The sequence below is a fragment of the Microtus oregoni genome, unplaced genomic scaffold (genome assembly GCF_018167655.1).
Source record: "Microtus oregoni isolate MIOR12 unplaced genomic scaffold, Mior012 000091F_ref0000469, whole genome shotgun sequence".
Taxonomy (NCBI): domain Eukaryota; kingdom Metazoa; phylum Chordata; class Mammalia; order Rodentia; family Cricetidae; genus Microtus; species Microtus oregoni.
In genome coordinates, this window is record NW_024544600.1 from 201,735 (window position 1) to 224,034 (window position 22,300).

Consider the following 22,300-nt stretch of genomic DNA (forward strand, 5'->3'; position numbering starts at 1 on the left):
GACCAAAGCTGCCATACAAAAAGGCTTGTCCTTCCTAGGACCTAGGTCTTATTACCCAAGACAGCCAGAGAGATGACAAGGACCTGAGAGAAAAAAACACAACCCAGGTTCCAGTTCTCAGGGTGACCTTAACCAGGAGCCTGTAGGCAGGCGGTGGCAAGTCAGCAAGGAATGAGGCAGGGATGCAGACACCCCAAACCCCAACAGGGAGCAGAAGCACTCAGGGCTGGCTGGGCAGAGTGGCACAAGCTCCTACTTACTTTCGTGGCTTTTCATGGCATAGACGTCGACAGAGGGGTCGAACTCGCCTGGTCCAAAGAATCGGGGGAAGCTGAGGAGGTTGCCGGGGCTATCTGGAGGCGTGCCGTAGGAGCAGAGAAGGCTACCGCCCACGCCCACCCCATCGTTCTCGCATTCCTCGTCCTCTGCTCGCTCTTCCACCTCCATCTCCTCCTGCTCTGCCCGGTCTACATCGTGGATGCCCACCAGTAGACTGTAGTCCATGATCTTCAGCTGGGCAAGGAACTATGGAGGGGAGAACAGGAAGATGGAAGGAAGCGGTTACACGGGATGCCGCGGTGGCATCCAGAAGGAAAGAAAGCAACCCTTTCCATTCACTTCTATACAGGCTTCAAAAATGGAGCGGGAGCAGGACACTGTTGTCTCTACCATGAGAGTGGTGTTTACGGGCAGGCAATTGCTCAGCAGGACAAGGAGATATAAGGCAGGCAGTGGGGCGAGAGGACTCCCTGAGGACAGACACAAGGATGCAGGATGAAGAAGAGCTCCTCAGGCACAGGCTGGAGGGTAAAGGTCAAAGTGCTCACTGCTGGAAGAGCTGCCAGAAGCAGCTTGGAGGACAAACATAGAGGATGCCGCACTGTGGAGAGACTGGGCCGGCCAGTGGTCTATCTCAGACCACAAATCTCGAGCCAATGGAGCAGGCTGGGATTCAGAATTGTTTTTATCAGCTGGGTGTGATCATGCACAATTTCTTTCCCCCAGCATTCTGGAGACAGAAGCAGAGGCAGGGAGATCTATGTGAATTCGAGGACAGCCAGGGCTGCATAGAGGGACCCCGTCTCAAACTTCCCCTGTCCCCGCCACCAAAAAAAAAAAAAAAAAAAAAAAAAGAGAGACTGTCTCAAAACAAAAAAGAATTTTTAAAAATGTATTTAACACGTGGGACCAAGCTAAAGAACTGGCTCAGCAGTTAAGAACACGGGCTGTGCCGGGCGGTGGTGGCGCACGCCTTTAATCCCAGCACTCGGGAGGCAGAGGCAGGCGGATCTCTGTGAGTTCGAGGCCAGCCTGGTCTACAAGAGCTAGTTCCAGGACAGGAAACAAAAGCTACGGAGAAACCCTGTCTCGAAAAATCAAAAAAAAAAAAAAAAAAGAACACGGGCTGTGCTGAGTGGTGGTGACACACGCCTTTAATCCCAGCACTTGGGAGGCAGAGGCAGGCAGATCTCTGTGAGTTCAAGGCCAGCCTGATCTACAGAGCCAGTTCCAGGACAGCCAAGGCTACTACAGAAACCCTGTCTCGGAAAAAAAAAAAATCAAAAAAATAAAACAACTGAAGCAAAAGGTAGCTCCAGTCCAGCCCATCACCCTCCACCTAAAGTCAAAAGAAGCCATGTGGAGCAGAGAAGAATTCTGGACCCTCCCCTGGGGACTCAGGGAGTCTGCTTGGCTTCCCAGCGTTCCATGTGTGGAGATGACTCGTAAAGACAGGAAGGAAGCATGCCATTCCGGCTCACAAATGCCCCACTGGTAAAACGGTATGTGTGGAGCTTAGCATGAGAACGCCCCCATGGGCCCATGTGTTTGAAAGCTTGGTCCCCAGTTGCTGGAACTGTTTGGGAAGGATTGGGAGGTGTGGCCTCATGAGGAGGTGTGTCACTGAGGTGGGCTTTGGGGTTTCCGAAGGCCATTGCCACCATGCTCTCTGCCTCCTGCTTGTGGTTAGACGTGAGCTCTCAGCTGTTCTAGCCCATAATGGACTCCCGCCCTCTGAAACTGTAAGCCAATTAAACGTGTTCTTCTAAAAGTAGCCTCACGCGCTTTTGTCACAGAAAAGGAATTGATAAAGTCACGCCCCTATGGAATGCTGGAGGTGCACCTCCCACCGGCACAACTGACACTGCTCACCCCACCCCCGTCCAGTGGACTCCTGGGAACAATGAGTTACATTTGCCAAAGGTTAAAGCAGGCCCTGATCTGGGAAGAAGAGGCAGGCAACGGTGAGGCCGTACCTCAACATCTCGCTTCAGTTTTTCCAGGAAGTTCTTCTTACTCTCTTCTCCCACGTGCAGCTTCTGCCCTTCATTGAGGAAGTCATTATCTTTGAATGTTGGCAAATCCTTGGCCTGGGAGAGCAACAGCACAGTCAGGCAGGCAGGATGGGAGCAGCGTGCAGAGAGGGGAAGGGTCTTTAGCAGGAGATGCTCAGCCCAGGAGCCGACAGACTCAGGCATGAGACAGACAATGGCGCAAACGAGGCACGGATTGGACAGTGAGGACCGAGCAAGAAGGATCCGCTCCTGCTGAGCTGCAGGGAGCTATTAACCGACTCAGGCTGGATGATGGCCCAGAAGCCTTCTTCATCCCAGCAGAACCACAAAAAACCCAGCAAAGGCAGAAGAAGTAAAATGCTGCTTATGCCAAGGACAGGCAGGTGCCGAAGGACACACAACATTTCATGGTGATGGACTGCATGCTTGGGACTGGGCTGGGGGGGTCACAGAGGGCAGGTGACAGACGGCCAACAGAAGGTGTTACCGATTGCAAGCGACCCTTCACCCCTGCTCAGCGCCAACATACCTTTTCCTTGTCGCTGGCTTCTCGGGCAACAGTAGAACCCTGGAAGGACAAAAGCCATTAGAAGTCCCGCTGAGGTAAACGCCTTCTGCAGATAAACATGTGTGCAAACGGAAGTGCAACACACTTGCACATGTGTTAGGGGCCAGAGCGTTCTCTGCTGTTTTGTTTCTTTGCTTGTGTTGGCTTTTTGAGACAGGGTTTCTCTATGTACCCTGGCTGCCCTGGAACTCACTGTGTAGACCATGCTAGCCTGCTCTGCCTCCCCAGTGTTGGGATCTCTGCCTTTTTTTTTTGTTTTGGTTTGTTTTTTCTTTTGCACAGTGTCTCTTACTGAACTTGGAGTTCATAGAGTTAGCTGGGCTGGCCAGCAAGCAAGCCCCAGTGACCTTCCTGTTTCTGCTCCCCACACTTGGCTTTCACTTGGGAAGTGGGGATTGAACTTTGGTCCTCATGCTTGACCCACTTAGCCCTCACCCTAGTCCCTGAGGCAAACTCTTTCGAACAAGCCAATGTACGTGAGACACCAGACACAGTGAGCAAGCAAGTGGAAGTAGACGGGATGGTGTCTCAGAGGAGCTAGAAGGCAGCCCTGGCCCACTCAGGCACAGGCATTTCTTGAGCTATGACTAAAAGACGTGGCAGATACTCAGTAAACGAGATTGCCCTGGAGACCTCAGTTCCTTATAGCAGTAGCCAAATCATTTCTCACAGGGTGCTAAGTGGTAGAGGGAGGAGACACTCCAAGCATGAACCACAGGGCTGGGCCAGGACTGGAGGGCAGCAGTGGCTGGGCCTACTTCCGGGTGGGAAGCAGGAAGTGTTTAGTTAGGGGAAAGAGGAGGTTTGGGGGTACAGGGCTGCTGGGAGGGAACCTGAAATCCCAGCTAGGGGGAGAGGCAGGGCTGTAGGGACAGGAAGGGAATGAGTGAGGCTGCAGCAGAGGGAAGGGACAGCAATGTGAGGTGACAGAAGTCAGGAAGCCTGGTTCAAGGGCAGAGTATGCCGGTTCACAGCCTTAAGTGCATCCTTCTCGGTGCCTAGATATGCACTTGTGTGTCACTTCGTGGCTCTTGGACAAAAGCCAGAGTGTATGCATCAGCACAGCCTGTCCCCACTCCGCTGCCCACAGACAGGAACTGAGGAGCACCAACTGCCACACACATATGGCCTACCTAGGGCTTAAATAGTCTCTTCATTACTATCACCTTGACTTCAAACAGCCTTTGGTCTACACATCAACTCTAGCATTGTATATCTCGCTGACATGCACGCACCAGCCTTCCCAATACGTGAAGCTGGGAGAGCAGCTTCTCCTGGACACAAGGGAACCGGAGCCCTTTACCTTGAGGTCGTATTTGCGATGTACAGTGAGCCGATGACTGAACACATTCCTGGTGACCACCATGTAGGTCTCCACGCCGTCCACAGTCAAGCGGTACATGCCCAGGAACTGCGGCAGGAGGGTATTGCCATGACACTCCACTATGAACTAGAATGGAGGGCAGGAAGAGAGGGAAGGCTAAGGGGCAGGAAAGCACCTAGGACGAGGACTCTCCCAGACCAAGATGCTCCGAGAGTCTACTTTCAGACTAGTGGTTTTGACAAGAGGCTCTGGAGGGGCTGGAGAGAGAACTGAGTGTAAGAGCCCTGGCTGTCCTTCTAGAGGACATGAGGACAGCTAAACGGCCATATGACCAAATGACCCACAACGCTGGCTATATCACGGTTTAAAATCCAGGGCTTCTGCTGTCACGTCAGAGACCGTAAGTTCCCGTCACCATTTCCCACTGCCTGGTTACCAGGTGTAGTGGTTAACTTTGATTGTAACTGAACAGGATTAAGAAGCAGCAACTAGCCGGGCGATGGTGGCGCACGCCTTTAATCCCAGCACTCGGGAGGCAGAGGCAGGCAGATCTCTGTGAGTTCGAGACCAGCCTGGTCTACAGAGCTAGTTCCAAGACAGGCTCCACAGCCACAGAGAAACCCCGTCTCAAAAAACCAAAAAAAAAAAAAAAAAAAAAAAAAAAGAAGCAGCAACTAAGAAGCCAGGCAATAGTGGTGCATGCCTGTAATCCCAGCACTCAGGAGACAGAAGCAGAGGCAGGCGGATCTCTGTGAGTTTGAGGCCATCCTGGTCTACAGAATGAGTTCCGGGACAGCCAGGGCTACACAAAGAAACCCTATCTCAGAAAAAACAAAACAAAACTCCAAACCCAAAAACCAAACCACTGTAAGAAGCACCTAAGAGGGAACTAGAGAGATGGTTAAGAGAGCTGGCTGCTCTTCAGAGAACCTGATTAGTTTCCCAGAACACACATGGCAGCTCACAGCTGTCTGTAACTCTAGCTCCAGGGGTTCTGACACCTTTCTGGCCTCTTTGAGCACCAGGCGCTGATATGGTGCGCACACACACACACACACACACGCACAAAATACCCATACACCTAAACTTACATTAATTTAAAAAAAAAAAACTAAGAGCTGGGTGGTGGTGGCGCACGCCTTTAACCCCAGCACTTGGGAGGCAGAGGCAGGCGGATCTCTGTGAGTTTGAGGCCAGCCTGGTCTACAGAGCCAGATCCAGGACAGCTAGAACTGTCACACAGAGAAAGCCTATCTTGAAAAACCAAAACAACAACAACAATAACAACAAAAGTACCTAAGAGATTAGTACAACATACCTCTGGGGCTATAGGTGATATTCCAGAGCCAATAAGACCATGGCGGGGGGAGGGCAAGGGACAGGTGATCTAAGGAATGATTTAATCTATTGATGACATTATTGGCAAGTGGGAAAGGTAAGAGATGGGAACAGCTGGAGAAAGTACATAACTAGGGGCTGTCCTCAGCAGCTGAGTCCTGCCCTGCCCACTTCCTGCATGTCCTTTTCCTCCTTCCAGCCTGCCCGAAGTAAGAAGCAAGCAGCTGTCCCCACTACACATTTCCAGCGCTCTGCTGCTCTGCCCGAGTGCAGCCAAGGGACCGAGCTCCCTGAAACCACAAGCCAAAATACATCCTCCTCCTTTCTATTTCTGTTTTGTTTCTCTGTAAAACAGCCCTGGCTGGCCTCGAACTCACAGAGATCCGCCCACCTATGTCTCCTGAGTGCTGGGCTTAAAGGTGTACGCTACTATGCCCATCTTGTGGTTTTTTATTACATCTTATTGACTTATTCTTGTGGCACTGCACACTTGTGGAAGGCAGGGGACAGCCTGTGGGAACCGGCTCTTTCCTCCACTGTGGAAACTGAACTCCTGCCGTCAGGCGTGGTGGTCCGGGCGAGACTGTCCCTCACAGGTTCAGAGATATGCGTACATGGTCCTCAGTTGGTCACACATTTGGGTAGGTTTACAGGGTGTGGCCTTGCTGAAGGAAGTATGTCACTGTAGGTGGGCTATGAGGTTTCAAAGCTACACACCATTCCCAGTCTGTTCTCTCAGCTTCCTGCTGCTCCAGCTGCCAAGCCTGCCACCTCGACTCTGCCATCATGAATGCTAACTGTCTGGAACTGTAAGCCCAGATAAAATCTTCTCTAAGGAGCCTTGGTCCTGGTGATTACCACAGCAATAGGAAAGTAACTGATCCATCAGGCTCGATGGTGAACTCTCTTACCACTAAGCACCTCACAGGCCCCGGATCTTCTATCCTTGAGACTGTTTCTGTCAGTTATTCTGCCACCGCGATGAGAAAAGGAACTAAGGCATGAGGAAGCAGCTGCCATTGCCAGGGCGGAGCAGGCCCTCCCGGCCAAGCCCCACTGGAGTGCTCTCTCTCTCTCCCGACCCATCCTCCGCAGCCCAGGCTGGGACTCACCATACCTGGTGGTATTTCTTTAAGATGTTGTGCATCTCGGCCACGTCCTCACTCGACACCGTCTTGATGACAAAACGCCGGTCATAGGTGGTGAGGAAACGGGTGCCACACCTGCCTTGGCTGTCACTGTTGATGGGGGCACTGCGTGTCACTGAGTTCTGAGGAGACAAAACGAAAGCCATTGATTTTGATGAGGAATGCAGTATTTTTATTTTTTTTTTCTTTTTCTTTCCCACAGGGCTAAGAGGTGAACCCGGGGCCTGCACATGCTGGGCGAGCACCCTACCGCTCCATCCCTAAGATTCTGACCACACCCTACCTCTCCATCCCTAAGCTTCTGACCACACCCTACCTCTCCATCCCTAAGATTCTGACCACAACTCTTGAATCTTTTCCTATGGACTGAATCGCTTAAAGACCGACAAGTGCCCTGGCAGAGGTCCCCAGGGTGGACCTCCCCAACCCCCTTTCACTTGGAGTACTTACAGACCTCCCGATGATAAGAGCTGCTCCCACCCTTGACCTCAGAGTAGGCCGTGTGTATGACTCTGTTCTGACCCAGAGAGCTGCCTAAAAGCCAGAACTGCCTCATTGGGAGGGGACCGAGTTCCAGTCTTGACACTCACAAGCAGTGTGGCCTCAAGTGAGCCATTTAAGTTTCCCTGCTTGAAACACAGGGAGACGGACCAAGAGGACCGACTGCCTGAGTGTCACAGATAACAAAGCGTAGGAATGAATCAGAAGGCCCATTGTGGAAGCAATGGGTACTTTCCTATGTAACCATGCACTTTTCTGTGTGTTGATCCCATCGCTTGAAAACACCTCCTAAGGAGAGAAGTTGGTCTTCTCTCTCTCCCCATGCCTCCTGGGTATAGGCCTTGCTCATCTGTGTAGGCTGGAAGGCCGTCCTAGGAGCCCCTGTGGCTCTGTCTCTGGTCCTCTTCAAGACCCGAGCCCCATTATGGTCAGACAGAGAAGCCCAAAAAGGGTGGGGCAGGTGACTTTGGGAGGTAAGGGCAAGGGGAGATCCCTGCTGCCCAGGTTCCTGGAAACACACCCACTGGGACCTGCTGGCGGGAATGCTCTTTGCCAATCTCATGAAGCCCTACTTGCTCACTTAATAGAACCTCACAGAACCCTCTGGAGGGGCCAGAGAGGTGGCTTGGCAGTCTGAAGTGCATGCCAGCCTCGCAGGAAACTGGAGTTTGACCCCCCCAGCACTCAACTGTAACTCCTATTTTAGGAGAATCCAATGCCTTTGACCTCCATGGGCATCCACACTCTCACATAGACACACAGACAGACACACATACACACTGACAGACACATAAAAAAAAAAGAGGTCAGGCATGGTGGCCTTAATCTTAATCTCAGCACTTGGGAGACAGAGGCAGGTGGATCTCTGTGAGTTCAAGACTAGCCTGGTCTACATAGCAAGTTCCAGGGCATCTCCACAATGAGTTAAAAAGACAAACAAACAAAAGAACCCATGGAGGACCAGCACTGCCTTCATAGGGGCAACATGGAGAGGTAAGGCATGCTGGACATTCTGCAGTAAGGGTGCTAAGTTAAAGAACACCCTATGAGTCTCCAATCCCCAAAAAAGTGGGCAGGCTTTATAAATGAGTCTCCTTTCTCCCTGCCTAGCCCTGCAGCAGCGAGCCAAGTGGAGATCCACAGGTCTGTCGCCTTGTGTCTAGCAGCACCCCAAGACTCTCCATCCCGGAACAGCAGGCTTGAGCAGAGTCATGTGCCCGCGGGGCTGTCAGAGGCATGACACGGACAGAGAGAGGACGTGGTGAGACGGCCCAGGGACAGCCAACAACCCGTGTAGTAGGAACAGAGCCACACAACACGGGGTGGCAAAAATGGCAAGACCGGTTCAGAAAAGTGGACTACATTCAGGTTAAGACTTGGTTCAGGGTTTGGCCCCAGCAGAGGGGCTGGAGAAACCTCGGGACATCTCGGTCATGGACATTCCTGGGAGCTTAAGGCTGGCATCCACTCTTCCTTTCCTCATCAGAGCACTCCTGAGCTGAGGAGGGGTGGGGGAGGAGGAGAGGAAGGGGGGCCTGAGGGGAAGGGGGGCACTTGTCTCCAGACTCGCCCCACACTCCTTGGAACTCTCCAAGGTTTACAAAATGCTTCGGGGCTTTAGCATTTGTTTTTGATCTCACTGTGGTATCAGCATGGACAAGGAAAGAGTCAGCTATGGTCCTACTGCTGAGGGCAAAGACAATCTCTTCCACCTTCTCTAGCTGGCCATGTGCCAGGAAAGAAGGGGCTCGGAGTGCAAGGCAGAGAAGGTGCGGAGCCATGGCGGCTCAGCCTGAAGGACATTCCCTCTAGGCCGATGGCTTCTGTGACAGGATCATGCTCTGGAGAGCGCAGTCACTCTGGCATGCCTACCTCCTCCCACCATGAGGACAGCAGACATATTCAGGGGACACTCGCTCATACTTGGCAGTAGGATGCACGACCCTACGTGTCTTTTTCCTAATCTGTTTTATCTGCTATAACAAGGCTCACTGCTTGCTCCCTATACAACCCCCTCCCTCCTGCTGCTCTCCCTCTTCCTCCCCCAACAAGAGCTTTGGAGGCCGCCCCCAGAAGCTCCCGATACCCCACTGGCCCTGTCTGCTAGCACTGGAGCGAGCTTGGACAGGGAGATGTTCAGGGACCACCGACACTCTGCCCCCTGCCTGTCTTATAACCTCCTAACCCCCTCATCCCTGAACCCTCCAGCTGTGCCCAGACAGCCCCATACCTGGTAATCCTGGTCATCAATCCCAAACCTCTCCCTGAGGTTTCGGAACACCATAGGGCAGTACTCCTTGAACTTGAAGCGGCTGGGGAGGTTTTCCCTGGGGAAAGTAGATACACACTTTGTGAGCTGCCCTTACTCAGCCTGAGTGACACCAGAGCCCTTCAAAGTGTGGCCCGTATAAACTCTGGAGTCGCAAACTGCATTTCCAGCAAACACTGTAAGTGATTCTGGCTGGGTAGAATTCATCAAACTGTACACTTAGAATCTGTATGACTTGGTTTTGTTTTTAACGCTGTCCTTAAAATTGAAAAGCAAAGCGTATCCACTGGGCAGCGAGACCCAGAGTGTGCACCTTCTCACAGCATGCTGGGACGATTGCTCTCATCAAAAGGCCACTCTTCTCTGGGAGACTGCCATGGAAACATCCTGGAGATGCTCATGTCCAAGACGCCCTGCCTGCTGCATGTCCACAGGTGAAGGTGAAGCTGGCGTGAGCCATGGGCTCACCTGCAGGGCCAGCATTCAGAAGACTGAGGCAGAGGGACACTGAGAGCATCTGGCCAACATGGGCTACCTAGGTAAGTTCCAGAACAGCTTGGGCATCATGTGAGACACCTCAGCTAAACAAGCTTGGTTTGTACTGAAGAGGTCTTCAGTCAGCTGACGAGGAACCGGTTTTTTGGTTTGTTTGTGAGTTTTGTGGTACTGGGAACCAAGCCCAGCGCCCCACACATGCAAGGCAAGTGTTCTACCATTGAGTTACAGACCCAGCCCTAGGACCACACCTTTACAAAGCCATGCCATTCCTTAGTCAGTCCAGACTCCTAAAAAGAGAAAATGGTCTAGAAATGAGGGCTCTTCCTTTATGGTAACTCTGTCAAGAGGCCCCCTTCTAGACTGAGGCCCTCTGGCTATTCCAGGACGCAGACTTCCTGAAAATCAAAATAAGTGGCTCCTCCTGAAGCCTCCGACACATCTTCTAGAATAGCACTGTTGCCTAATAGACATTACGTCTCGGATTATTGAAATGAGCCAAAGCGAAGATGAAAGAAAAGTCTAAGAGCTCAGTGTTCTGTTCTGGACCAAGGCATGAGGGAGACCAGAGACCTGGAACGGGATGTGTGTGATGTCTGCCCCTAGAGTGCTAACCTCTCAAACTGTACCAGCTTGAGCTGACGGCTACCAACCATTCCTTAGGAGGCCACTTGGGAGGTGGCCGTCCTGAAGACCGATGGCTTCCAGAACGAGATGCTCCTGCCTACTGTGGCAGAGAAAGACCACTAGAAGCTGTTCTGAAAACCAAGCTTGTCCTCAGAGCTGACAGTCTGGAAATGGGGGTGATGGTTGTGCAGCTGGTGAGGTGGTGGAGACTAAGGACCATGGACAGCAGGACCCAAGGGGAGCATGCAGAATAGAGCACAGTGGAGTGCCTCAAGGTTTCTGGTGTGGCCCATGGTGAAACGTAAAATTAAGGCTACAAAAAAGGCCAGGAGTGGGGGTGAACACCGAAACTCCAGCCCTGGGAGGTGGAGGCGAGTGGACTGTCAAAAGCTCGAGGCATGGACTGAGATCAGACTACACACTGAGATCCAGCCTACGCTACATGAGATGCTGTCTCAAAGCAGCAGCAGCAGCAAGAGGCAGGTGTGTCACATCTGTACCTCAGGAGGTTGAGGCAGGAGGACTGCCAGAAGTTTGAGGTCAACCTTGTCTACACCGTAAGATTCACACCAGTCTGGGCTAAGCCAGCATATCGGTATATGTATATATTTATAATCTCAGCACCAAGGGGGCAGAGGCAGGAGTTCACTGATGTTCAAGGTTAGCTTGGTCTACATTGTAAGCCCCATGCCAGCCAAGACTACCCAGACAAATCTTGTTTCAAAACAAACAAACAAATGGCTTAGAACAGGTCCTCGGCAGTGCTGGATAAGAGCTGACCACTTGAAGTTCTCCAAAAGTGACCTGAGACAACTTCGAGACATTGGTATGGAGGCCGAGAGGCCACAAAATCAAAAGAGAGAAGAGTTTATTTTGGGAAGTGACCTTGAGCACCAAGCTCAGCCTGTGGCTTACACACAGATGGGGCAGGGGCATGCCTGGCAGCGGAGATGAAGATGGGTACACTAGCTACCTCAGCTCTCAGAGCTCCCTTCTCCAGAGCTGGTCCTGGGCGAATCACCTGGGGCCCAGCTACAGCCCCAAGGGACCCTGGCAGTAGCTGATACAGGAAGATGACATGCATGGGGGAAATCACATTTTAATGGCATCCTCCAGGCCTGTCTGTCAACTCTGCCAACAAGTGTACTTGTGACACAAGTCAGGCACTTCAAGGAAGTAAAAGGCTGTCCACAAAACCCAGCCCTCCCCACAGGAGCCTACTTACTTATTGAAGAGATGATTGTCCACCTTGATCTTGCTGTAAGCTTTGAAGTCGTCTGGCATTAGCATGACAGGGACAGGGACATTGCTCAGCTCATTGATCTGGAAAGCAAGGCCAAAGCGAGGGACTTAACCAGGAGGTCACAGCCTTAGAGACAGGAAGGTGCAACTCGGACTGTATTCCCCCTCCAGGCTCTCTCCCCTGCTTCTGCTCTTCTTTGGAGTAATTCATTCCCAGCCACACCTCCACCTGTTGAGTCTCCTCTGCCTAACAAGGTGGAGTTCGATGTGGGATCCCCCCCAGTCTGCTGTAAATGTTTTACCACCACTGGTTAATAAAGACGCTGCTTTGGCCTATGGCAAAGGCAGAATATAGCAAGGTGAGAAATCCAAGCGAAGATCGAGGAGGAAAAAAGGTGAAGTTAGGCAGAAGCCATGTAGCTCCCGAAGAAGAAGGACACCAGACTCTGGCCAGTAAACCACAGCCTTGTGGCAATGCACAGATTAGTAGAAATGGGTTAATTTAAGATGTAAGAGCTAGCTAGGAATTTGCCTGAACCATTGGACAAACAGTGTTGGAATTAATATAGATCTTGTGTGGTTATTCGGGTCTGGGCAGCCAGAAAACGAAAGAAGAGTCTCTATTTAAATGGTGCCCAACTGGGGCTAGAACCCATGACCCCGAGGTAAGAGTCTCATACTCTACTGACTGAGTTAGCTGGGCACATGTTCCACGAAGCTTTCCTTGCTCCCCAGGCCTCCCAAATATTGTGGTTAATGCTGATAAACCTCATGGCCTGCTGGACTTCAGCTAGGCAAGGCCATGACTGATCTTTCTTTTCTTTCTAGTGCTAGAGGTCAACTCCAGAACTTTCCACGTGCCAGGCCACTGATTGTGCTAGCAGAGATCACCTAGTGGACCTCTGGGGACTCCATGATGGCACCCTTACTTAACCTGAGAGTTATTCGATAAATATTAGTCAACCGTAATAAATACATTTATAAATGAATGCCCTACAACCTCAGTGCATACTAACTGAAGCCTTTGGTTATCTTAGTACAAACCGAGGACCACTCAAGACACTAGATCATGGCTAGGAAAAAAATGGGTGGATCTTTGTGGGTATAACGTCTATCTCCAGAGAATAATGGTTAAAATTAAAGGGATCGAGGTGCGTGTTACACGCCTTTAATCTCAGTACTCAAGAGGCAGCCTGAATTCAAGGCCAGCCTGATCTACATAGAGTTCCAGGCTAGCCAAGGCTACATAGTAAGAACCTGTCTCAGGAAAAAAAGAAAAAAAAAAGATTAGTAAGCTGAGGAGTTAGACACCTGGCCCTGGCTCACTTTGATCCTCCTAACGAAAGCAAGACCAGTTCACCATGCAACAACCTGCTTATGCTGAACTGTTGGGGAGATACCTTGCCCCTACTACAAACAAGCCTTCTCAGTGTCAAACATGCACACACACACATACACGCACCCCCAGGTAGTAGAGGCCTGGACGGGGAGCCAGGGAGACACAACACATACATACACACATATACACATCACATTCAGATAATAGAGGTTTGAACGGGGAGCCAGGAGACACCCACATACCCACACACCCACATCCCACCCCAGGTAATAGAGGCCTGGATGAGGAGCCAGGGAGACACAACTTACACACACACACACACCCCACCCCCAGGTAATAGAGGCCTGGACAGGGAGCCAGGGAGACACAACACATATATGCACACATACACACACCACATTCAAATAGAGGCTTGAATGGGGAGCCAGGGAGACAACACACACACACACACACACACACACACACACACACACACGCCCCTAGAGGCCTGGACAGGGGCCGGCTCCTCATTGGTGCAGAGCTGAGGGAAGATCTTGCACTTCCTCATCCTGCTTAGCCAATTAGTGGTCTAATCAGCCACAGATGTCCTCCGCTATCACAGCAGAGCATTTGACATTTGACCCTCAACCCAGTGGCCACTAATGCATCTAATGCATTCAGGATTTACTGCGGAAACCTTAGTCGTGACTTAATGGACTGGGGGTGAGGGGCACAGCCTGGGTCTCCCAGACACGGTCTTTGCAGAACCTCTATTATCTACAGGAGGGCCCATGTGGCAGGAAGGGGATAACCTATAGTCATTAGGACTCCATCAGGAGTACAAATGGGGGAACCGGTATTTAATTTGCTTCTCCTTTTATAGTCTAAATCTTCTTTTACTTCGAAATGTCAGGTGATGGAGTAAGTTTCAAGTTAATTGGGTTAGCAAACCATTTCCCCAGAGTTGGTGAAAAGCCCGTTGCACTTACAGGTAAACTGAGGAAGACGGAGTGTGTGCGGGGGGTATTCAACCCACGGCTGGCAAAGCCTTGACTGGAACTGACACAGAAGCACATGCCAAGTAATTCCATCTACATGAGAAATCACACTACAGCCTGGGCAGGCTGGGAATTGCCAAGAGGAAGCCGACATAAGAAACATGTTCCTTCTCAGGCATGGTGGCACACACCTTTAGGAGCACCCCAGCACTCAGGAGGCAGAGGGAGGTGGAAACTATGAGTTCGAGGCCAGCCTGGTCTACATAGCAAGTTTCAGGACAGTCAGGGCTACAAAGAAAGACCCTGTCTCCAAATAACCAACTAAACCACCCAAAAAGCAGCAACAGAATGTTCCAGGGCAATGAAAATCATCGAGGACCAGGAGTGGTGGCACATGTCAGTAATCCCAGCATTTGGGAAGAGAAAAATCAAGAGTGCAAAGCCAACTGAGCTACATGAGACCCTGTCTAAAACAAAACAAGGCAAAAGGCTAGCCATGTAACTCATTGGCAGAGCATACACAAGGTCCTGGGTTCGATCCCTAGCACTGCAGAATAAATAAAAAGTAAATATAAAAAAAAAAAAACCAAAAAACTGGATCTCTGTGAGTTCCAGGCCAGTCTGGTCTATGAAGCAAGTTCCAGGACAGCCAGAGTTGTTAACACAGAGAAACCCTGTCACAAATCCCTCATCCCCTCCCCTCCTAAGAAGCCTGTTGTTTGGTCACATGAGCATATCCTTCTTTGTCAGAAGTCAGTAAACTGCACATTAAAAATTTGTGCTTTATTGTAGGCCCAGTTTTCCTTGATAAGTAAAGTTTTATAATTTCCATTCACCATCTCCTTCTGCGATGACCTTTCTTGGCTACGCCTTCCAGCAATCAAAAGCACAGTTGCCCTGCAAGGGTGCTCACAAGAGAACATGACCGTCTAATCTGTGCCTACAGCGGAAACCAGCCCGTTTCCTGGTTTTCCTGCCATCAGAGACAATTAATTCATGGTGGCTATCCCACATCCTTTTCCTGACGTTTCAAGCCTTACTCTCAAAGTTAAAAGAGAACTAGACACTCGGGAGGCTGAAGCAGGAGGACCTCGAGTTTAAGGCCAGCCTGGGATACACAGAAGGATTCTGTCTGAAAAGAGTGGGTGTGGTGGGCATGCCTGGATCCTGGCAGCAAGAAGGCAGAGACAGGAGGGTGAATCCGACAGGGAGACCATGAACACTAAAAACAAAGAAGCAAGCAGGCCTGCCTTTGATTCCCACACTTGGGAAGCAGAAGCAGGCAGATCTGTTTGAGTTGGAGGCCAGCCCGGTCTACAAAGCTGGTTCCAGGCCATTCAGGCCTGCAGGGTGGTTAGGCTCGATCTCAAAACAAAAGGAAACCAAAAACATAAAAACAAAGGGCACTACAGAAAACGGAGTGTAGGGCTCTTATGCAACTCTGACTTTTCTTTACTGAGACACTGCCTTCCTATGCAGACCAGGCTGGCCTGGCATCTGATGTGTAGAGCAGGCTGGCCTCAAACACGTGACCCTACTGCCTCTGTTTTCCTGTGCTCAGATCACCGTCATGCACATACCAAACTTCACTTCTGGCTTTCCGGTTCATCCCTCCATTAGGAAGAACATTTCCTTGGCTCAGAGAATATGTTTACTCCCAAACATTATATACGCTGCTACAAGCTGATTCTAGATTTGTCTAAGACACAAACTTAGTGCTAAGGCCAGGGCTTGACACTTCTGGAACTAGAAAAGACTGTCTATTAACCATGGCTGATTATTCTAATAGGACCAGGCTGAATTATTCTAACAGGACCTACAAGGGAATGCGTTACTCATTAATTCTCCGAATCTTTTTTTTTAAAAAAAGCTTTATTTTATGCATATATGTGTATGTCTGTGTATAAATATGTACATGAGTGTAGGTAGCTGAGGGGGCTAGAAGAGGGTGTCAGATCCTCTGGGGATGGAGCTACTCATCTCCAGGGTTGGAAATAGAAAGCAGAACTGGGGGGTCCCCTGCAAGAGCAGCCCACACTTCTTTAGCTAGAGTTACAGAAGCTGTGAGCCACCAGACACAGAAGCTAGGAACCAAACTCTAGTACTCTGAAACAGCAGCAAGCAAGCACTTAACTCCTGAGCCATCTCTCCAGCCCTTCATGGAACTCTTACTGTAAGAAAGTTTAAATGGCTGTACACTGGCGAGCTTTGGGTTTCAATTTCATCCTCGTTATTGAGTATACAACCTCGTAACGGAACTTTTCAACGCAGCTAAAACAATGGCAAACAATCTAGATCTCACCTTTGTTTCCACGGAGCCGCATACACAGGTGGTAATTCACTCTAGGGATCAGAAGTAAGAACCCCCACTTAGTTGTGCTAAATTTTATATCCCTAGAGAGCTTTATTCAATTTCAATTGAACAGTACTTATCAAAACAGCCACTATATGATTTTCCATCTTAGATATATACGTGGCAGGAGGAGGGTGGGTAGGGGGATATTGTACACACAAAAGAAACAAGACATTATGCTCTTGGGGGCATGAAACTAACCCGACACAGGGACTCTCCGAGAGCACACGATTCTTGAAGAGAATCAGCAAAGGTTCTAAGGGCAGCTCTGGCCCTGACACCTCAGGCTAGAGACAGGGCACCTAAGCCTCTCCAAGCACTGCCAAGAATACTCCACACTGGAAGAGCCTACAATAAGATTACATTACATCTCTGTTTAAAATTTTTTTATGATGGGTGACAGTTACGTGGCTTGATCTGTTTGGGGAGGGGAGCCTGGCAGTGGCACCAGGACCTATCCCAGGTGCATGAACTGGCTTTTTGGAGCCCATTCCCTATAGTGGGATACCTTGCTCAGCCTTGATATAGGGGTGGGGGGGAACTTGGTCCTGCCTCAAGATGGTATGCCAAACTTTGTTGACTCCCCAAAGAAGGCCTTAAGCACTCTGAGGAGTGGAGGGGGGTGGGAAGGGAGAGTAGGTAGGGGGCAGAAGGGGAAGGAGGGAGAACTGGAGTTGGTATGTAAAATGAAACATAAATTTTCTAACAAAAAAAGAAAAGAAGGAACAAGATGTAAGATGAAGTTAATCTGTTTTGTTTTTTAAAAATCTTTCATGGCTGCCAGGAGGTGGTGAAAAACACCTTTAATCTCAGCACTCAGGAAGCAGAGGCAGGCAGATCTCTGAGTTCAAAGCTAGTCTGGTCTACAGAGCAAGTTTCAGGACAGCCAGAGCTACACAGAGAAACCCTATCTCAAAAGCAAAAAACAAACAAACAATAAAAAACAAAACAAAACAAAGAAACCTTCTAAGGCTCCTCATCAAGTCAGGGCAAAGCTGTAATTCCTTAACCTAGCATTCAATACCTTTCCTGGTCTGGCTCAGTCTCTGCCAAACTTCTACTCCATTGACTTGAGGCCAGAGCTCGGGATATACAAACAAAAAGACATCTTTCCATTTGGCTGGGAAGACAGACAAGTAACAGAAGCGATGTGATGAGCGCTGGAACTGCGCGGAATATAAAGGGAGATGAAAAAAAAAAAACAGACTCGCTGGCTCTGCCCGCGAGTGGGAAAGCTCTGCTTGCTGGAGCCAGGGACAGAGAAGTGCATCTGGGTAAGGTCTAGAGTCATTCTCCAAAACAAGCCAGAGGAAGGGAATTCCAAGTGGTGGGGGGGGATAGTGAGCACCAAGCCTCAGGTTCAAAATAACGCGCGTGTTTCTGGAGCAGTAAGTGTGCAAGCACTCGTGGGGGTGGGGGGGCAGCACTACAGGTCAGGGGCAAAGGGTGGGGGTGGGGTGACAGAGCCAAGACAAGTAAATGCTCCATCACGTTAGGAATATCAGTAACAGCTAACTGGACCTTGTGGTGTAGCAGGCTAACCTGGAGAGATCATGAATTCGAGACCAGTCTGCACTAAGTTTCGGAGCAAGTTGAAGGGCAGTTTTGAAAAACATGTCTCAAAGAGTTTAAAAAGAGGGCAGGAGAGTGGGTGGGCTGTGGGGCCAGGGTGATGGCTTGGCAGGTAAAGACACCTGTTACGAAGCCTGGTGGCCTGAGTTCCATCCCTGGAATTCTCCTGTTGGGAGAAAAAATTGACTCCTAAAACCTGCCCTCTGGCCTCCACACACACAGGATCACAAACAAACAAACAAATACATAAATAAATGTTTTAAAATCAAATGAAAAAGAGTCAGGGTGGCAAGGTAGCCAGGTTAAAAAATAAAAATAATAAAATGAGGTTTGGGGATGTAGTTTAGTATTAGAGCACTTGCCTACCTAGCACGTGCAAGGCTCTGAGTTCAACATCCAGAGCCATGAAAGATTAATTAATAACAAAAATAACAGGTGCTTTTACTGACTAAATCCCAGGTTGATGCTTTCTAAGACTGTAACATCAATATATTTAATAATTTTCTTTTCTATGTGTTTTTTCCCTCAATTACTTATTTTGTGTGCATGTGTGCCCCAATGTGCAGGAAAGTCACTGAATGGCCCACTGCAACAGTTCAAACGGTAGGTAAGGGCGATAAGAATGAAAAGGTGCTGGGCACGGTGGCGCACGCTTTTAATCCCAGCGCATGGGAGGCTGGGGCAGTGGGGTCTCTGTGAGTTCAAGGCCAGCCTGGTCTACACAGCTAGTTCCAGACAGCCAGGGATACACAGAGAAACTCTGTTGTTGTAAAACAAAACAAAAGGATAAGTAAAAAGAATGAAAAGGATAAAGACCATGAAAATAATCCAAGATCTGGCTAAAAGTCAGCCATGCCTGAAAGGCTCCCTGCTTCCCCCAGGTTTAATTAATTACCCATTCCTCTGCGCATCTTCACGAGCTAAGTGTCACATTTAGGGTAATTTTTAAAACTGCATCTACTTATTTATTTATTGTTTATCATGAGTGCCAAGGCACATGTGTGTAGGTTAGAGGACAATGAATGGGGGCCGTTTTCCCCTGTCCTCCACCATGTGAGTCCCAGGAATTGAACGCATATGGTCAGGTTTGGCAGCAGACACTACCTGCTAGGCCATCTCACAGGCCAGGGTAAGTAATTGTTTTACTTTCTTTTTTTTTTTTTTTTTGAGGGGGGTTTCGTGACAGGGTTTCCCAGTAACTATGGAGCCAGTCCCAGAACAGCTCTGTAGTCCAGGCTGGCCTTGAACTCACAGAGATCCACCTGCCTCTGCCTCCAGAATGCTGGGATTAAAGGCGTGCGCCACCACCACCTGGCAGTAATTATTTTTTTACATGTCGATTTCTCTGCTTGGCTGAGAACCCTTAGTGTGTGACTGGAACTAAAAAGTTGCTTGATAAATGTTGAGCTGAGGGATGGATGAGCAGAAAAAACAAGGGAGTTGGGGTCTGAGGATAAGGAGAGATAAGCAAGACTGCTGTAAGTGCCGGTATTTGCTCATCTGGAGGAAGGGAGGGTCAGCTGCCGAGGCTATGGCTGGAGCGTGAAGCCTCAAGTAGCAGAAAGATAAAAAGAAGCTTTACTTGGTAGACAAAGGGAACTTAAAGTTTTATAGCAGGCACGGTCTAGAAGAGGTGCACTTGCTTTCCCGTCTGCACGGTCCAGAGCCTGTCTCTTCTGCAGCATCAAGAGCATCACAGAACACAGACCCATCTGAATGCCAGGCTCAGCACACCGCATTGGGGGGCAAGTCTGTCGCATCTCCTCACAGAAAGGGCTTTTGGATTATCCACATGATTAATTCCACGAGCCATGAGCATAAATAATGCAGAGGCTAAACAGGCTGAGTAAGAAGCAAGGCTGGGCACAGTGGTTCACGCTTCCGCAACGGGGAGGAAGAAGCAGGCAGGTTACACGCCACACAGTGAGATCCTGGCTCAAAAGAAAATAACCCCAGCTACTTAGGAAGACTGCAAATCCAAGGCCTGCCTGGAACACAGAGGAAGTTTAGGTCACCCAGTGCAACTAAGTGAGATCCCATTTAAAATAATAAGAAGAAAAATGGAAAGAGGCTAAGGGTATAACTCAGTTGGCAGAGTACTTGCCTAGCTTGTACATGGTCCTGGGTTTGGTACCCAGCACTGCATAAAACTGAGAGTAATGATACATGCATGTAAATCTAGCACTCAGAAGGTGCAGGCAGGAGGTTCAGAAGTTCAAGGTCATCCTAGACTACAAAGAGAGTTTGGGGCCAGCTTGAGCCAGGAGGATGAAGGCTGCATTGCTCCTGATGGATAGCCAGCCCTTCTTGAAGGTTCTCTTTCTTCAGAAGCCTGATGTGAGCTTATTAAAGTTAAAGAAAAAAAAAGTGCTTCCCTGTCTAACATGTACAAGTCTCTGGATTTATAACCATATTCTAGGACTGCAAAATAGATAGATAAATAAATAAATAAGCACAATTTGTTTTTAGATGCACAAAGGATTTAATAGACAGTCTCCAGTGAAAGTATACAATGGCCAGCGCATATGGAAGGATGCTTAACATCATTAGTTACCAGAGAAATGCAAATCAAAATCACAATGAAATACTGTTTCACACCCACTAGGATGCCTGTGCTAAAAAAGACAGTAACAAGTGTTGACAAGGATCTGGAGCAATCACATCACATGCTGCTGGTGGAAAAGTACAATGGGCTAGCCACTCTGGGGAAGAGCTGGCGCTTTCTCAGATGAGTAAATACAGAGTTCCCATCACTGCTACTACTCCTCCTGGTGAGCTCTGCATGTGTGTTGTTTCTTAGGGGCACACAAACACCGGCAGGGCAGCCCTCCTGTTCCGTGTTCCTTCAGAGAGTACCTATTCCCTCATCCCAGACCCTTGGAACAAGGTTATCATCCGCTAAAACCCCAGTTTTCTGTCTTTCCTCGCTAGTTCCGCCCTGTCCAGCCCAATGGCTTCTACCCTCTTTCCTTCCAGAGATCAGTGACTGCCTGTCTTATCCAGGGACTCCAGTGACAACACTGAGTTCAAACGCCTCTCTTAACAAACAAAACAAACCAGCTCCTTTAAAAGGGCTTCTTCTTTCCACCCAGAAGTAAAGCAACCGACTCATGAGAGGGTAAGGGTTTTTTGCAGAGACCCGGCATTCACAGGTAATGTACTGTTTTAGCTCCAGACCAACACGACTAAAGGTTTCAATGGCCAATGAAGACCTGAAGAAAAGGTGATGTCTGAAGTCTGAAGGGGTGAAGAGGAGTAACAGGAAGCTTCTGGAGACAGGGAATCTTCAGGAAAGGCCAGGAACCCAGCAGGAGCAGTGCAACCCTGATCCCCTGGAGAAATGGCCTTCTGGGTACCTAACTCACACGCAGCCTGTACACCATGCTGTATGCCAGGACGCAGTAAGACAGGTAACTGGCCTTCAAAGCTCGCCTGTCCAGGTGATGCTCCACACCCCCCTCCCATCTCCCGGGAGCATCGAGTTCAGAAGTGTGCGGATCTTGCCTAAAGTCAATGCTTTTCCAGCGAGCCCATCACACTTTCTCAAAGTTAGCCAAGGGAAATGGTGATCGCCCAGTCTACTTGCTGCTCTGAGTCTTCCATCACATGCCCACATCTCTGTCGACTTCTAACTGCCCATGAGAAAACCAAATACTATATACACTCCCAGGAACTGGTATGCACAACAGGAGCACCCAAGTGCATGGACACATACATACACACATCCATGCATGTGCGCATACAGACACACACACCACAGCAGGCGCACCCAAGTGCACGGACATACACATACACACATCCATACAAGCATGTGTGCATACAGACACACACACCACAGCAGGCGCACCCAAGTGCACAAACACACACATACACACTTCCATACAAGCATGTGTGCATACACACACACACACAATTTCCCCGAGGATCATCTAACCTCAGTCATGGCTGAGAGAGTAAAAGGAACAAGAGACCTGTCACTCAAGAATAGCCAGGTGATGGTGGTGCACGCTTTTAACCCCAGCACTTGAGAGGAAGAGGCAGATCTTTGTGAGTTCCAGGTCAACCTGGTCTACAGAGTGAGTTTCAGGACAGTCAGGACTACACAGAGAAACCCTGTCTTTAAAAAAAAAAAACAAAAACAAAAAACTCACTAACCAACAAAGCTTCTTGGAGCTGGACAAGGAACGGGTCTTACGGTGACCACAAGCATACTACCCTCTGCCAAAGGCTTCAGTCTCACATGGGAAATAAGG

At 49.5% G+C, this 22,300-nt stretch overlaps 1 protein-coding gene across 1 annotated transcript in view; it reads right to left on the reverse strand.

The window, feature by feature from the left end:
- LOC121442407 (phosphatidylinositol 5-phosphate 4-kinase type-2 beta) overlaps positions 1-22,300 on the reverse strand; it is a 29,751-nt gene that overhangs the window by 5,633 nt on the left and 1,818 nt on the right. The window contains exons 2-8 of the mRNA XM_041643948.1: positions 11,790-11,887; positions 9,404-9,500; positions 6,642-6,794; positions 4,166-4,312; positions 2,824-2,862; positions 2,256-2,369; positions 261-525 (exon numbers count right to left, since the gene is read on the reverse strand). Of these exons, the coding sequence (XP_041499882.1) occupies positions 261-525; positions 2,256-2,369; positions 2,824-2,862; positions 4,166-4,312; positions 6,642-6,794; positions 9,404-9,500; positions 11,790-11,887 (913 nt within the window). The remainder of the gene's footprint in view (positions 1-260; positions 526-2,255; positions 2,370-2,823; positions 2,863-4,165; positions 4,313-6,641; positions 6,795-9,403; positions 9,501-11,789; positions 11,888-22,300) is intronic.